General features: G+C 42.4%; 1 protein-coding gene across 2 annotated transcripts in view; it reads right to left on the bottom strand.

The window, feature by feature from the left end:
• The window catches only part of strip1 (striatin interacting protein 1), a 100,759-nt gene that overhangs the window by 60,606 nt on the left and 21,787 nt on the right, over positions 1-18,366 (bottom strand). Inside the window, exons 5-7 of one of the 2 annotated variants that reach the window (XM_038819731.1) lie at positions 10,333-10,453; positions 9,169-9,237; positions 6,520-6,626 (exon numbers count right to left, since the gene is read on the bottom strand). In XM_038819731.1, coding sequence (XP_038675659.1) covers positions 6,520-6,626; positions 9,169-9,237; positions 10,333-10,453 — 297 coding nt within the window. The remainder of the gene's footprint in view (positions 1-6,519; positions 6,627-9,168; positions 9,238-10,332; positions 10,454-18,366) is intronic. The other variant, XM_038819732.1, reaches the window with a different exon arrangement.

Here is an 18,366-nt window from a genome sequence, read left to right as displayed (position 1 = left end):
TTTGTTTTAACTCCAGATGCAGCTCACTGAAAAACACACACACCCAAGCTTTTTCTCAAACTGAAACTAAAAAGAAGTAGAGCTCAGCTCCACCCACACTCTGACATCACTCCAGTAACATGAGCAGCTCCATTTCTTAAAGGTACATTTCTTAACACCAATTTCTTAAAGGTACTCTCACATGACAATTAATAGACCCACCAATCGGCTGCACGCCCGACCCTGACTGTCTGCCCAAGCATTGCCTGGCCGCGTACAAGGCAGCCCCCCCCCCCGATCGGCCCACCCCCAGACCAGGGCGGCCGCAGATCGAGTTTCCCAACCGGCAAGACCACGAGTGGTCCACGCCGTCGGGACTTCGGCCAGTCGGGGCCGGAGAATGGCGGAGCGGATCTCCAACAATGGCTCCAGGTAGGTGCGACGCGGCACGGTGTACTCAGAGAGTACGCCGCTTTCCGGGGTCCGCAGAATTGGGGAACCTACGCCGGTCCCAATTCCGTGCGGGGAAATTAATTCTCCGCCCCGGCACCGGCCGCGATTTCGGCTTCAGGGTGCAGAGAATACAGCCCCATTTCTTCAGCGGGAGGATTGGCCATGTTAAATTAGCCCTCAATGTCCGAAGATATGCAAGGTAGGTAGGGTTATGCGGATAGGGTAGGGAAGTGGGTCTTGGTCGGGTGCTCTTTTGGAGGGTCGGTGCAGACTAATGGGCCAAATGGCTTCCTTCTGTACTGTAGGGATTCTATGGATAAATAGGCATAATCTTAAAATTAGAGGCAGACCATTCAAGAATGAAATCAGGCATCACTTTTCCACAAAGGACAGTGGAAATCCTTACCCCAAAAGGCTGTTACTGCTGGCGCGGGGGGGTAGGAGGAGGGATCTCCCCTGCCCTGTCAGCCCGAGTGACAGAATTATGTTCAGCAAAAGGTATGAAAGGATGTGGATCCAGGACAGCTAAATTAAACTGAAGTAAAGATCAGACACGATTTAATTGAACAACATAGCAGACTCCTAAATTCTACCTCTGCACGAACTCCATCCAACTGCTACTGAAACCCTCATTGCTCTGGTCACCTCAAGACTCAACTACTCAATGTGCTCTTGGCCAGCTTCCTGTCCTCCATTAACATATAAATAAAATAGGAGGTTAAAAAAAACCTCAGTTCATCCAAAGGTTTGTTACCATATCATATTTTATATCAAGGTCTGCTTATCCACGACAAATGATCTCTGAAGCTGCGCATCCGAAAATCCATACAGAAGCCTCACACAAGTTGTCCCCTCTAAGTACGTCCACAGCCATGCAAAAAAAAAATTAAACATGCCGCACACTTAAATTAGCTGCATACACCAAAAAGAAAATTAGAGGGTGCAATACCCATAATCTTTGCCCTTGGTGGCTTTCATTACTATCACACACGTCAAGTCTAAAATTCACATCCTTTGTTTCAATCCCTTCGTCTCCCCTGCCCTATGAGTGGCACCCCTTTGAGCTCACGTTTCTCTAAATCTGGCCTCCTCAGCATTTCTCCTCCACCTTAACACTTCACACATTCTTTCAGCCATCTGGGCTACCACTTGAATTGTCTCCCTATATGCTTTCACCTCCCTGTTGATCATCAGGTTGTCCTTGAACATATGCTTGTTAATTAAGCTTTCAATCATCCAGCCTACTATCCCCCCTGCTTTGACTTTGGGGAGCAATATATTTCACTGAACCCAAAACTTCTACACAGACCCCAATTATTAACAACTATGCATAAATACTGGCATTTTCAATTTTTTCTCAACATTTTAGTATATTTTCAAATAATGCCTGGAAACTAAACTAACTGATAGCAGGAATTGATTCAAATCCAATACTAGGGTCAAAAAAATATACAGTAGTCACAAATAAATCCAATGAGGAATTTAGGGGAAATCTCTTTATCCAGAGAACGATGAAAATGTGGAACTCACTACCAGAGAGAATAATTGAAGCTAACAGCAGGGATGCATTTTTAAAAAGCTAGAAAACCACTGACTTAAAAAGGAATATAAGAATATACTGACAGGGTTAAGTAAAGTATGATGAGAGGCTGACTCACGTAGAGCATAAATGGCAATGACCAGCTGGGCTAAATGGCCTATTTCTGTTCCGTATTACAAAATCACAACACAGAATTGTTACTGTGCAGAACGCAGCCACTTGACCCATCCTGTCCATATCGGCTCCGCAAATTAGCATTATGGTTTTGTGCCATTCAGCTGCCTTTTCCCCGTACCCCTGCAGTGTTTCTATGCAAGTAATCATCTAATGCTCTCCTGAATGCCTCTCTTGAACTTGCCTCCACCACACTTCCAGGCAGTGCATTCCAGACCCGAACCACTCGTTGTGTCATAGAGTTTCACAGCACAAAAAGAGATCCTTGGGCCCATCATGCCTGCGCCAACCATCAAGGACCTATCTATTCTCATCCCATTTACCAGCACTTAGTCTGTAGCCTTTTATGCTATGCCGTTTCAAGTGCTCTTCTAAATGCTTAGTCAGAGTCATACAGAGCAGAAAGAGGCCCTTCCGCCCATGGCGTCTGCGCTGGCCAAGCTCCTAACTATTCGAATACCATTTTCAAGCACTTTGTATTCTATGGAACATTGTGAGAGTTCCTGCCTCCACAACCCTTTCAGGCAGTGAGTTCCAGATTCCCACCACCTTCTGGGGAAAAAGCTTTTCCTCAGATCCCCTCGGAATCTCCTTCCACTTACCTTAAATCGATGCTCCCTGGTTATTGACTCCTCTACAACCAAGAATGTTCCTTCCGATCTACCCTATGTCCCTCATAATTTTGTACACCTTGATAATATCCCCCCCAGCCTTCTCTGCTCGAAGGAAAACAGGCCCAGCCTAACCAGCCTCTCTTCATTGCTGAAACGCTCCAGTCCAGGCAACATCCTGACGAATCTCCTGTGCACCCTCTCTAGTGCAATCACATCCTTCTTATAGTGTGGCGACCAGAACTTCACAACAGTACTCCAGCTGTGGCCTAACAAGTGTTTTCAACAGCTCCATCATAACCTCCCTCCTTAGCTAATAAAGGCAAGTATCCCTTATACCTTCTGAACCACCTTATTTACCTGTCCTGCTACCTTCAAAGATCTATGGCCATGGACTCCAAGGTCCCTCTGGTCTTCTGTGCTTTTTAGCTTCTTACCTTTCATTGTGTATTCCCTTGCTTTGTAACTCCTCCCAAAATGAATCACTTCACACTTTTCAGGGTTCATTTCCATTTGCCATTGCTCTGCCCATCTGACCAGCACATCTATATTGCCCTATAATTTAAGGCTTTCCTCCTTGTTATTTACCACACCACCAATTTTTGTGTCATCTGTGAACTTAATGAACATACCGCCTACTTTCACATCTAGATTTTTCTCGCATCACATTTGCTTCTTTTGCAAATCACTTTCAATCTGTTCCCTCTCGTTCTCGATCCTTTTTCGAGTGGAAACACTTTCTCCCTATCTACTCTCTCCAGCCTGCTCTTGATTTTGAATGTCTCTATCAAATATAATTATAGAAATCCTACAGTATAGAAAGAGGCCATTCGGCCCATCGAGTGTGCACTGACCCTCCGAAAATGCATCCTACCTAGGCCCTTTCCCCATAACCCCACCTAACCTGCATACGAAGGGATAAATTAGCATCACCAATCCACCTAAACAGCACATCTTTGGACTGTGGGAGGAAACCCACGCAGACACAGGAAGAACATGCAAACTCCAAAGCCAGAATTGTACCCTGGCCCCTGGTGCTATGAGGCAGCAGTGTTAACCACTGTGCCAGCCCTCTTAACCTTATTTTCTCCAAGCAGGACAGTCCCAACTTTTCCAATCTATCCTCATCACTGAAGTTTCCCATCCCTGGAACCATTCTTTTAAACTTTTTCCCCACTCTCTCCAATGCCTTCATATTCTTCCTATAGGCAACACCCAAAACTACACACAACATTCCAGCGGAGGTCCAACTAGTATCTTGTACAAGTTTGGAATAATTTCCTACTCTATGCCTCTATTAATAAAGCCCATAATACTATATGCATTATGAACTGCTCTCTCCACCTGTCCCGCCAACTGAGCTATGCACATATACACCCATGACCCTCTGTTCCAGCACCCCCTTAAAGATTTTACCCCTCATTTTATATTGTCTCTCCACGTTCTTCTACCAAAATGCATCACCTCACACTATTCCACATTGAACTTCAAATGCCACATTATCTGTCCACTCCACAAACTTGTCTATATCCTTTTGAAGTTCTAAACTGTCCTCTTCAGTTTACAATACTTCCAAGTTTTGTGTCACCCGTAAACTTTGAAACTGTCCCCTGCACATCAAGATCTAGATCATTGTTATATATAAAGAAAAGGAAGGATCAATTCCAATATCAATTCCAGGGGAACACCATTACAAATCTTCATCCTGAAAAATATCCATTGACCATTACTCTCTGCTTCCTATTATTCAGCCAAATTTGAACCCATGTTGGTGCTGTCCCTTTTATTCCATAGCTATTATTTTTCTGACAAATCTGTTGTGTGACACTCTATTCAATGTCTTCTGAAAGTTCACGTACACTACATCAACAAAACTGCCCTCATCGACCCTTTATGTTACCTCCTCATAAAACTCCAGCCATTAGTTAAACACAATTTTCCCTTGCTGGCTCTTCCTTATCAACCCACATTTTTCCACGTGACTACTAATTCTATCTCAAATAATTTTTTCTAGAAGCTTGTCCACCACAGATGTTAAACTAACTGGCCTATAATTGCAGGAGCTATTCTGACAAACTCTCTTGATCAAGGGCGTAACGTTTGCAATTCTCCAGTCCTTTGGCACCTCCCGAGTCTAGAGAAGACTGGAATATTATGGCCAGCAGCCCTGCAATTTCCAATCACACTTCCTTCAATATCTTTGGGTACATCTCATTCAGTCTGGGTACTGTAACCATCTGAGATGGCCACCTGCAAAGAATGATGGGAATTATGGCCAGGTTTGGGTAGCATTGCGGGTAGCACAATTGCTTCACAGCTCCAGGGTCCCATGTTCGATTCCGGCTTGGGTCACTGTCTGTGCAGAGTCTGCATATCCTCCCCGTGTGTGCGTGGGTTTCCTCCGGGTGCTCCGGTTTCCTCCCACAGTCCAAAGATGTGCAGGGTAGGTGGATTGGCCATGATAAATTGCCCTTAGTGTCCAAAAATTGCCCTTAGAGTTGGGTGGGGTTACTGGGTTATGGGGATAGGGTGGAGGTGTTGAACTTGGGTAGAGTGCTCTTTCCAAGAGCCGGTGCAGACTCGATGGGCCGAATAGCCTCCTTCTGCACTGTAAATTCTATGAAATGTTTGGGACACAGACCTGCTGCAGTTTGTATCTTTGCAAACGGCAGCCCAGAAGTATGCAGGAATTCACACCTGCAAATGGGCCATTCAAGGCAATTAAAATAACAATGGGACCACCAGGTCCATCGCATCATCTTCCAGACTAGGCGGCACCGAGGTCCTGCTCAGAGCCCTCCCAAGATTGGCAACTAATGCCCACCCCAAAAGTGCTGTGGCAGCCCCTGATTGGATGTGACCAATCAGAGGGTGGAGTCCTGAGGAATTGATTGACAGTGACCCAAAACTGCCCATAAAAGGGGCAGGGAAAACTCAAGCCAGTTAAAAGACAATGCAGCCATGATTTCTGTCTCTCTTGGATCTGGCCTATGCCAACCCAAGTGCAGCATAATGACCAGACAGACAAGTTCAAGGCCAACGATCGCTACCAGACGGATGAGCCCAGCAGAAACAGAGCCATTTCTTTCACCTAGCCACGTAAGATCTGGACAACGGCCTTGTCTATCTGCATAGAGCCGGTTGCCCTGAAGTTAAGTATAGGTTATTGTAGTTGTTAGGTACAACTTTTTTAGTTGTTTAACTTGTAGCATTTTGTGTTGCATGTCGAAGTAATCCTTGTGTGTAAATAAACTATCTTTGAACTTGAACTCATTAACTGGTTGTGTGGTCCTTTGATCAATATCCGGTAAAGCCTTGTGATGGTACCGACTCTAAAGAGCATCATTATTAATTGGCAACATTATTGGTGCCGATTGAGAACAGTACCTTTACAACTTTTAAGTACTGACAGTCTATCCATTACTTACTCCTCATCAATTTTAAATCCTTCTCGGAAGAGAGTAAATTCTATGTTAATTTGATGTAATGTTTATCATTCAGGCCTTCCAACAAAAGCGCACACAACCTATAAATGGTTCTCCTTGCAGAGAGGAAAGAGGAGAAAAACAGAAGGGGTAAAAGGAAACGTTATCTTACAGAATTCCCTTCCATTGTGCTTTGGGATATTTTACTGCCCTCAAAGCGAAACTGGTAACACATGGAAGTAAATAACTGGAATATGTGATATATCGTGCATCAAAAACATAATTTACTTTTGTTTCATCTTATTATCTATAAATCAAAGAGAACATACTGCCACACCTAGGTCTGTTCTGAAGGTCTCCCTCAATGCCCTCCACTCCAGATTATCCTCGTCCATTTCCTGACGGATTGTCTCCACCATCAGGTACATTATGTTCAGCAGCACTCTGAGAATACATAGAGAAGAAGGGAACATCATTAACTTACGAAACACAAGAATAGACTACTACTGGGCTCATGATGCAGAGCTGAATAAACATACTGGCTGATCAACGGTATGTTCCATTAGTCTCACAACTGCGATTATAGCGAGAATAACTGAGTGTGAAATTATCCATCAATTTTGCACTTGAAAGGTGAAGAATGCATCATGCGAGTGTAGACATGACCATCCGTCCTACCCCATTCCTCAAATAGAAATGTGTGGAGGAGAGAGAGGTGGAAGCAGAACATGCAATCTGTATCAGTCTCACCAATGGCTCAACTGGTATCACTCTCATCAGAGTCTGAAGGTTTTAAGTTTCGGTCCTACTCCACAACTTGAGCGCAAAATTGAGGGATGGCTGCTACTGTCTTACAGTATCGCACAGAATATGGAATAACTGCTGTTTAAGAGACAGGAACAAAGTGGAAAAGCAGGAGGTACTGTTTTGTATTAATGATAAAGCAGGATGTTAAGAGTTCAGTTTCTATTCAAAACAAATGGAATAGAACAAACTTGAAGACAGAATAAACAGGGAGTCATCAAAAATAACTATAATCATTCAGATTTGTAAAAGTATGCCAGGTCATTGACCCTGTGGAATTCAAGGGGTTTCTTTTTCAAATTCCACATGCCATAACATTTTCTTGATTTTAATTCTAGTCTTCTTTCAGAGTGACTATTCTTTCAGAGAAACTTTCCTCTTCTGCCTGTTCTAAGTAGCCCCAATCTTCACAGTCCTGCACTGTCAATGACTTTCACTTCCTTGTGGACTGGTCAGGATTCATTCAAATTTTAACTTCAAGATTTTTTAGAATATGTTACGAGGCTGTCGTGACACTGGCAAAGAAGCATTTACTACACATCCCTACTTGTTCTAGTCAACCATAGTATGAACTAGAATAATTTGTAAGCTAAGTCAATTAGAAATGGATGCAGTCCCTGAAGGCCAGTAGTGAGCCAATTGTGTTTTTAGTCACTTTTTTATTGCTAAGTTGCAAGTTAGCAGATTTGGAATTCAACTTCACGACTCATCTTGGATCTCTGGCTTGCTAGTTGAATAACAATGCACTAGCTGACTTCTTTTCAACCTCAATGATGTCCTGCAGTAGTGCCCTTCACCTGCCCATGGTGATGGTACTGCTTTGTCATTCTAGGTCCTTTATCTTACACTTGGTGATTCCTCCACACTAGTTCTGGGGTCTTCACCTACCCTGGATGATGTCCTTCACTTATCCCAAATGATGGTTTTATACCGAGCTGAAGGACGAAGTTCCATAGCAAGAAAAAAAAAGTTATTTATTAACTTTCATTTCCACAAACTCACAAGATGACATTAAGTTGCATTGCAGTTCTGGTCAGCAGGCTACAAAAAAGATTTGGGGGCACCTAAGAGGGTGCAAGAAATATTTAAGATGATATAAGAACTGTGAGGTTATACTGATCAGGAAAGGATGAACAGATCAGATATTTTTCCCTGGGAAAAGAAGGCTGAGGGGGTGACCTAATAGAGATTTATAAAATTATCAAATGTTTTAGCGGAAAAAAGACAAAGACATTTGTGGGGAAGAGCAAAACTACAGCAATCAATATAGAATAAAAAACAAAAAGTTAAATAGGAAATTCAGATTGCGCTTCTTTATGCATTGAGTGATGAGAATGTGGAACTCACTATCACAGCGAATGGGGTGAGGCAAACAATTTAGATACATTTAACAGCCAGCTAGGGAAGCATACGAGAAGGAAACAGAGGGTTATGATGATAGCGTTAGATAAGAAAAGCCGAAACATGAACAAAGACTGATGAACTTGGTATTTTTGTCAGAGAAAAGAATCAGAGTGGTTATTTTCCAAAGATATACTAGATGGCACAAGAAATAGAAAAGGTAAATCATAAAAATTCCTTCAAACTAAATCTTAACAGTAGGAGGAGGAGTACGGGTACAGGTCAGTAAAAGTCAAATTTAGACTTGATGCCAAGCAGGTCTTCATATAAAGATAGCACGTGAAATGAAGTTTGAAAGAGATAAATTTGCAAAAACGTTATAATCATTGAAAAAAAACCATGGCATGACCCAATTGAAAGAGCTGGTGGGTCTTTCTAAATTAATCATAGAATCATCGAATTTACAGTAAAGGGGGAGGCCATTTGGCCCATCGAGCCTGCACCGGCCCTTGGAAAGAGCATCCTACCCAAGCCCACATATCCACCCTATCCCTGCAACCCAGTAACCCCACCTAACCTTTTGGACACTACGGGGCAATTTATCATGGCCTATACACCTAACCTGCACATCTTTGGACTGCGAAGTACCCATAGGAAACCCACGCAGCCATGGAGGGAAAGTGTAAACTCCTCACAGTCACCGAGATCAGAATCAAATCCGGGTCCCTGGCACTGTGATGCAGCAGTACTAACCACTGTGCCACCAGTACCGTCCGGTGAAATAATTAAATACAATGGGCCAAATGTTTTGAGCACCAACATCGATTTTGTTGTGACCTACCTTAAATCGGTACTGTCAGCCAAAGAGATTGCTGGCTTCCTCACCGCATTACTACATGCAGCACTGTTGCTGGAAAGTAACACCATATGGTCAATAATGTGAACTCAACAGCCTTTACAGAAATATAAATATTCCTTAGCATATTAATTGATCACTTGGTCAATCTGAAACAATTAACCAGAAGTTCTCAGCAATTTTAAAGCTTCAGTGAAATACGCACATTAACAGCAGTCAGGGGGATAGTGTAATGGATCCACAAGGCTCTGTGAAAACAATGAAATGCAGCTTTCCAGGAGGTCCAGTAATTAGAAATACCATACAGAGCAGTTCCAGGTTGGATCCCCAAATTTTGGGTCTGAGCAGCAGCTACACCATGAAAGTTAGATTCAGCCAAGGTTGTAACCATACCACTTTCCAGGATGGTAAATCGATATCAAGCACATTCCTGTTATAGCTACTTATTAATGTTTCTTAATTGCCAATTTTCCTTTTAAACCTCAAGGCATTAAAATACATTTAATTAATTCACAACTCCATGTTTATACCTTTCAGCGCAAAAACTATTGCACCCCAAGGATCAAATAACAGTCTCTGAAAGTAAATGTGTTCACGTTCCCTCCTTGCCCTTTGAACCTCTTTGCCAACTTTCAAAATGACTACACCATCCTCTTCCAACGCCTGCAGTCTAGTTCAGATGACTTTCTTTAGTTCCACTCTTAGCTATTAAAACATAGCCAAAGCATATTTGGCAATGGCTTCTCTCCCAATCCCAATACAACTACCTCTCAAGTCCCCCATGGATTCCTCCTCTTCCTCATCTGCTTGCTCACGTGGTAACATATAAAGTCATGGGTCAAGTTCCACATGCAGTCTGAAGACAATCAAATGTCTCAACAGTACCAAAGCAACATTCTATTCATTATTTATAAGATAACTTAGATTGCTACAGCACAATAGCCCATTCAGCCTACTATACCCATAGCCAATTACTGTTTCCCCACAGCCTTTGTATATCCAGTCAAAAAACGTATCAAAATGCTGCTGGAAATACAAGGATGCGGTCAGAAATCATCACACTTCACGTGTCTCAAATCTCTACTGTAACAATCAGCCACTATGAACCCCTAGTGCTTGCATGTGTATGCCCGAAAGGTCTGTACTCACTCAATCTCCATGCTGAGTAATTCCACCAGTGCAGTAAAGGTGCCAACCTCAAGCAGCAGAAAAATATTATATCTCATCCACTGCTGGACCTCTTCCTCAGAGTTACATTCACCAAAAGTACCTGTAAGTAAGCAAAAAGGTCACAATTAGATGGCTTTAATATCCATGGAATCCCTTCAGTGTAGAAAGGAGGCCAGTTGGCCCACCGAGTCTACACCGACCCTTTGAAAGCGCACCCTACCGAGCCCCACTCCCACCCTATCCCCAATCTACCTACACATCTTTGGACACTTGGAGGCAATTTAGCCTGACCAATCTACTTAACCTGCACATCTTTGGATATCATGCTACCCGAGTAGACACCAACCTGTATCCAGATAGCAATTTAACACATAAAATGTTCCAAGCATTTCGGGTGATGCAAAGGGGTTTGGAGATGTTTGTAACAGGAATCGATAAAAGAAATAAAAGATTGGTTGCTAAGCCACAATAGGAGAATGAGGAGTGGTAGCTGAATATTTGGCCAAAGGGTGGTGGAGTAGTATTGTTGCTGGACTAGTAATAATGCTCTGGGGACAGGGGTTCAAATCCTACCAGACAGCTGGTGGAATTTAAATTAAATTAATAGATCTGGAAGTCACCATGAACCATCAGCTTCATGCATGCCTTTCAGAGAAGAAAATCTGTCATACTTACCTGAACTGATTTTCATGTGCCTCCAGCAATATGGTTGACTCTAAAATGTCCTCTGAAATGGCCCAGCAAGCCCCTCAGTTGTATCAAACCATGACAAAGTCAATAAAAAAAGAATGAAACCAGATGGACACCAGGCATCAACCTAGTCATCGGAAATGACAATGCCAAATCCAGCTCAGCTGATCCTGCAAAGTCTTCCTTACTAACATCTGGGAGCTGGTGCCCCTCAAATTTCTCTAACACAGCCTGACTTGGTCATACACACAGAATCATACCTTACAGACAATGTCCCAGACATTACAATCATCATCCTCGGGTATGTCTTGTCCCGTTGATAGATCTACCGCAGGGGCAGCACAGTGGTATACAATCCAGAGGGAGTCCTCAACATTGACTGCAGACCTCGGGAAGTCTCCTTGCATCAAATGAAGGAAACCTCCTGCTGATCACAACCTATCACCTCCCTCGACTGTTGAATCAGTACTCTCCCATGCTGTACACGGATCGGAAGAAGCACTGTGGGTGACAAAAATGCACGCTGGGTGGGAGACTTCAATGTCCATCTTCAACAGTGGTCACTGCCAAGCCGGAAAGGAGATAAGCAAGACTGGGACTGCAGCAAGGGGTGAGGGAACCAGCTAGAGGTATAAACTTGCTTGACCTCATCCTCACCAAACCACCTGTCATAGATGCTTCTTGTCCATTACGGTATCGGTAGGAGTAACCACTGCACAGTCCTTGTGGAGTCCAGGTCCCGCCTTCGTATTGGAGATATCCTCCATTGAATTGTGTGGCACTACCACCGTGCTAAATGGGATAGATTTCAAACAGATATAACAACTCAAATCTGAGCAGCCATCAAGTTATTCCAATTCCAGGTGGGAAACTTGAAACAACTGTCCTCAACCACATGGAGTGGTCGCATTTTTCAGAGTTTATCTTCAGCCTCCAAAATAAAGTAGTTTATTTATAAATTTAAGCCAGCTAAACAAAGTTTCTACATTATTTCGCTAGACGTGCAGAGCATTAGGTTCAGGATAACCAAGATGAAAGCCATGCAAGAGAACAAAAGAACCACCCATTTGAGCAGCTGCTCCCAGTCTCTGTAAAACAAACCACAGGAGGCCCATCGGCCAACACTCTGGTCGGCTCAAATCTGACAACTGCAGACATTCTCACTACAGTTTAAACATGAGTAAGTCAATGAATGACAGACCGAGTGGCCTGAAGACTTCTCTAACATCCATTCAGACCTTTTTATCTGATCTAGGTACACAAGTGCAAGAAATGTACACTGCTGCTACTGACCATAAAGAATGTATCAACGCTCTTGAATAACATGTCAACGAGTTGCGTGCCCACAATAATGCTATGCGTCTTGAAGTTGATGACTTGCCAGAGACAAGCTACTAAAATAGTGGATATCCCCAAACAATCAGAAACCGGTTTCCTCCCACAGTCCAAAGATGTGCAGGTTAGGTGGATTGACCATGCTAAATTACTCTTAGTGTTCAAAAAGATTGGGTGGGGTTACTGAGTTACGGGGATAGGGTGGAGGTGCGGGCTTGGGTGCTCTTTCCAAGGACAAGTGCAGACTCAATGGGCCGAATGGACTCCTTCTGCACTGTCTATTCTATGATCCTGTGATGATAGGTGTAGCAGGCAGTAAAGAAAGTTAATGATATGCTGGCCTTCATAGCAAGAGGATTTGAGTATATGAATAGAGATGTTTTACTGCAATCGCATTGGGTATTGGGTGAGGCCACACCTGGAGCAGTATGTGCAGTTTTGGTGTCTTTATCTGACGAAAGGTGTTCTTGCTGTGGAGGAAATGCAGTAAAGGTTTACCAGGCTGATTCCTGGGATGGCGGGACTGCCATATCAGGAGAGACTAAGTCGGTTAGGATTATATTCATTGCAGTTTAGAAGATTGAGAGGGGATCTCACAGAAACTTATAAAATTCTAACTAGATTAGACAGGGTAGATTCAGAAAGAATGTTCCTGATGGTGGGGTGTCCAGAACTAGGGGTCATAACTTCACCCAGAGAGTGGTGAATCTGTGGAATTCACAACCACAAAAATTGTTGAGGCCAAAGCTTTGTGAGATTTCAAGAAGGAATAAGACATTGCACTTGAGACAAAAGGGATTGGGGGGGTGGTGGTGCGGCGGCAGGATCAGGGTATTGAATTTGATGATCTACTGATCAGCCATGACCATAATGAATGGCAGAGCAGGTTCAAAGGGCTAAATGGCCTCCTCCTGTTTCTATACATGTTTCTATGTATGTTATATACACAACACATCATGGTTAACTGAGACATTATATTCTGAAAAGGACTTGATCAGTTTCTACCAGGTTGTTTCCAAAGTTGATTTTCATTAAGGACATGGGGGTGGGAAGAGGGTCCAGGACTGGTTAAGGTACAAGTCTATGTTTCACCTGTCGGCTCCACTATGGGTATGTAGAATTTCCTCACTCACTTCATTTCAGGAATTGAAAGGATGGAAGGGAAAGGAATGTGTTGCTAGTTGTAGTTTTGTGTCGGTTGCTCTGCCATAGTATTACTTATGTACTGTGCTTTAATATTGGGGGGGGGTTCTCACTCACTTGAAACCAATCAATGCAAGACACACACCTTAAACATTCACAAGTCCTTTTTAAACTTATCTCAACTGTAACTGACGCCAATGGATGTTATATATTGGTGGTCAGTCATATGTAATATTTTCATGTTCACTTTGCTCAATATATATGGTCCAAATATTGATGAACCTGCCTTTTATCGTAGGATTTTTGACTTGGCGCCTGATCTTTTGAATACAGATTTAACTATAGGAGACTATTTGAGTTGCTTACTGGATCCACATCAGGATAGACTGTTCTCACATCCAGCCCCTCACCCCACTTTATCTCTGGTTTTGAATAATCTGATCAAACCTCTGAACCCGATAGATATTTGGAGGTTAAAGCATCCAACCGATAAACAATATTCTTCTTTTTCCACAAGTTCATTAGTCTTATTCAAGAACTGATTATTTTTTGACAGATTCTAATTTAACCCTGAATATCTGGAAATATACCACAGCATTTTAATAACCGATCATGCCCTGGTTACGCTTTGTATTGAAATTGCACAGTTGAGTTGGCAGCATAATTGGAGATTTATAGCATCACTGCTGTCAGATAGTTTTGCTGCCATATATCCTCAAAAATAAAAGCTCATGGTGCAGACGGTAACATGTGAGCCTGGATCGAAGATTGGCTCGTTGGCAGAAAACAAAGAGTATGCATAAATCGTTCTTTGTTTGATTGGCAGAATGGGAAAAATAGAAGAACATAGAACATACAGTGCAGGAGGCAGCCATTCAACCCATCAAGTCTGCACCGGCTCACAAAAGCCCTCACTTCCACTTTATCCCCTTAACCTAATAACCCCTCCTAACCTTTTTGGACACGGAGGGCAATTTAGCATGGCCAATCCACTTAACCTGCATGTCTTTGGACTGTGGGAGGAAACCGGAGCACCCAGAGGAAACCCACGCAAACTCGATGAGAATGTGCAGACTCCTCACAGACAGTGACCCAGCAGGGAATCGAACCTGGGACCCTAGCGCTGTGAAGCCACAATGCTAACCACTGTGCTACCCCGCAGGGGTCTGTGCTGAGGTTTCAACTTTTACAATTTACATCAATTACTTAAATGAGGGGAGCGAAGGCAAGGTATCTAAATCTAAACACAGAGAGGTAGGAAAGTATGTTGTGAAGAAAATATTCGGAGTTTGCAGATGGATACAGATAGGTTGAGTGAGCGAGGAAAAATCTGGCAGGTGGCGTATAATGTGGGGAAGTGTGAAGTTGTTCACTTTGGTGGAAAAAAGACAATTATTGCTTAAATGGAAATTATTACAGAATGCCGAGGTTCAAAGGGGCTTGGGTGTTCTCTTGCAATAGTCACAAAATGTTAATATGCAGGTGCATATAATCAAGAAGACAATGGAATGCTATCCTGAATTGGATAAAGTAAGGATGTTATGCTTCAGTTACACAGGGCTATGATGAGACCGCATCTCAAATTCTGTGTGCTATTTTGGTCTCCTTATTCAAGGGAGGGTGAAAAAGCGTTGGAGGCAGTTCAGAGGGGTTTATCAGATTGATATCTAGAATGAGCTGGTTGTCCTATGAAGATTAGTTGCAAAGGCTGAGCTTGTTTCCATTAGAATTTAGAGTGAAGTATGACTTGATTAAAGTAATCAAGATTCTGAATGTTATTGACACGGTGGACATTCAAAGGACGTTTCCTCTCGTGGGCGAGTCCAGAACACGGGAGCACTGTTTCAAAATTAGGTATCACCCTAATAGGACAGAGATGTGGACAATTTCTTTTCTGAGAGTTGTGCAACTTTGCAACTGTCTGCCTCAGAAGGTGGTGGAAGCCGGATTACTGAATATTTTTTTAAGACAGAGGTAGATTCTTGTTGGGTAAAGGAATCAAAGGTTATTGGGGGTAGATGGGAAATGTGGAACTCAACACAATCACATCAGTCATAATCTTATTGAATGGCAGAGCAAGCTCGAAAGACCAGATGGCCTACGTCTGCTCCTATTTGATTTGGATCAAATGATGTCAATGTTCCTAAAAGCAAGTGCCACTTCTGATGTATCTGACTCGACCTTATGGGAAACATACAAAGTTGTTATGCGGGGACATATAGTTTTATATGCGCCTCCTTTAAAGGGTTAAAATGCAGAAGGGTCTGAAAGAAATAGAAATGCAGTTATCAGAACTAGAACAATTTTGCAGGGCAGCTCAATCATCACTTACTTCAAACTCTTAAACTTAAAAATTAATACAATACCACTCTCGAGCCAGATTCATAATTTACTGCTAAAAATTAAACAAAATTATTTCGAGCTGGGGGGGGATAAGCCTCGTAGGCTGCTAGCAAGGCAATTAAGGGGACAAGCTAATAAAGCTATCCATAAAATTAAATCGAAAAGTGATATATTTGTAACAGACCCAAAGGATGTTAATAAATGTTTGAGAGAATTTTACACATCTGTGATAAATGTAGGAATTTCAGATACATTGTATCAGAACAAAGAGAAGTACAGCACAGGAACAGGCCCTTCGGCTATCCAAGCCTGCGCCGACCATGCTGCCCATCAAAACTAAAATCTTCAACACTTCTGGGGTCCGTATCCCTCTATTCATATCCTATTCGTCAAGATGCCCCTGAAACATCACTATTGTCCCTGCTTCCACCACCTCCTCCGGCAGCGAGTTCCAGGCATCCACTACCCTCTGTGTAAAAAAACTTACCTCATACATCTCCTCTAAACCTTGCCCCTCGCACCTTGAACCTATGCCCCCTAGTAATTGACCCCACTACCCTGGGGAAAGGTCTCTGACTATCCACTCATAATTTTGTAGACCTCTATCAGGTCGCCCCTCAACCTCAGTCGTTCCAGTGAGAACAAACCAAGTTTATTCAACCTCTCCTCATAGCTAGTGCCCTCCATACCAGGCAACATCCTGGTAAATCTCTTCTGCACCCTCATTAAAGCCTTCACATCCTTCTGATAGTGTGGCGACCAGAACTGAACACTATACTCCAAGTGTGGCCTAACTAAGGTTCTATACAGCTGCAAAATGACTTGACAATTTTTATACTCAATGCCCCAGCTAATGAAGGTAAGCATGCCGTAGGCCTTCTTGACTACCCTCTCCACCTGTGTTGCCCCTTTCAGTGACCTGTGGACCTGTATACCAAGATCTCTCTGACTGTCAATACTCTTGAGGGTTCTACTATTCACCATAGATTGCCTACCATTCCATATGTTATATCTATTTGGTGTACTAAAGGTCAAAAACTTGTACTGTGGTGTGTATGACTGCTGCAGTAGTGTTTATAAAAATCTTGGTTTGCAAGACAGCTAAGTTTTTTTGGGAGCCAGAGGTGCAATTAAAATGTCGTAAAAGTTTGGGCTGATGGATTTTTGCTTATATTAAGAGGGTTCCCTGCTGAGTAGCTAATTGGTGACATTGCATTATTCTGACAGGAGGCCAGGTCTCTTTCTTTAAAGCAGTATCAAAAGATCCATTTTTCTCAAAGTGGAGTATTTAAGACATCTCTTTACAGCAAATATTCATGAGTGCTAACTGTGTTTAAAAGTGGATTGGAATCTGAGATGATTGTGTAGTTTGAGTGGCAGTAAAGGTATCAGTTAAGGGTTAAAGTGTCATTGTATTGAATAGCATTGTTTAAGGGGTAATTGGAAGCTATTTTCACGTTAAAGATATTTTAGTACTGTGTTAGTAATGAAGTTTGTTTTAATATACCATATCACTATTTGCATGAAATCACTCCTGGAGCAAGGTAGATAAATAAAATAAATTATTTGGGTTTCTGTCCAGTATCCTAGCCACTGTTGCGACCTAGTCTGGGATCATAATACATCCAAAGCAACTGAAGACACTTGCTCAACTCTCAATCTGCCAAAATTATAAATACAGACTTCATAAGAAATACTTGATCCAATAAAATCCTTCCCTAATGGTAAATCAGTGGATTTGGGATTGAGTTTGAAAGAAATATGACAGGACAATTGACCTGAGATTTCTTCATTTTATGAAGCAAATATATCACTGCTGAAGAAAGATGATGAGACTGAAAGTGGGTAGTTCTTGACATTATATCAAAATTAGTTTAATAGTGCTAGTACAGGTTTGATCAAATCTTATTAATTCTTAAGGTGTTAAAAATCATTGTCGACAACTATATTCTATATACTGGTGAGGTTGCTAAACTAGCAGTCTCAGAGCTGCAGACACTGGACAATGGGCCTCCTTAATGGCAAACGAGAGGGCTGTAACCATACACTGCTGTCCAGATAACAGCATGGGTTTAGAGGAGCACAATAACTCACTCTGTGGGGAGTCAGATGCTCAAGGGCTCTTGACATGTGTGTATTGATAGTGTAGCTATTTTAATGTGCCTTGTATCCACTGGATATTCTAATTGGGCAAGTGTAAATTTTCTGTAATTGGTCAGATCTTTCTGTGGGAAACTGATGCAGTAATTGAAACAATTAATTAGGATTAGAAACTGACACCAGACAAGGTTGTGGAAGGGATGGGTAGAAAGTTTTTAATTTGGGCTTTGATGGTAGGGTCTGGGGTGTGACAATTTTAATTCAATTTTCTACCGCTAAGGTGTGAGTGTTTTTCTTGGGGGCCAGCCAATCACATTCATATATTCTGGTCTTGTCCCAAGTTAGTAAGCTTTTGGGTCTCTTTCTTCTAACTTGAAGCATCTGTTTTATATTATTCTGTTT

The sequence above is a fragment of the Scyliorhinus canicula genome, chromosome 15 (genome assembly GCF_902713615.1).
Source record: "Scyliorhinus canicula chromosome 15, sScyCan1.1, whole genome shotgun sequence".
In the NCBI taxonomy this organism is placed as follows: Eukaryota; Metazoa; Chordata; class Chondrichthyes; order Carcharhiniformes; family Scyliorhinidae; genus Scyliorhinus; species Scyliorhinus canicula.
This window is presented reverse-complemented; position numbering and strand designations above follow the sequence as displayed.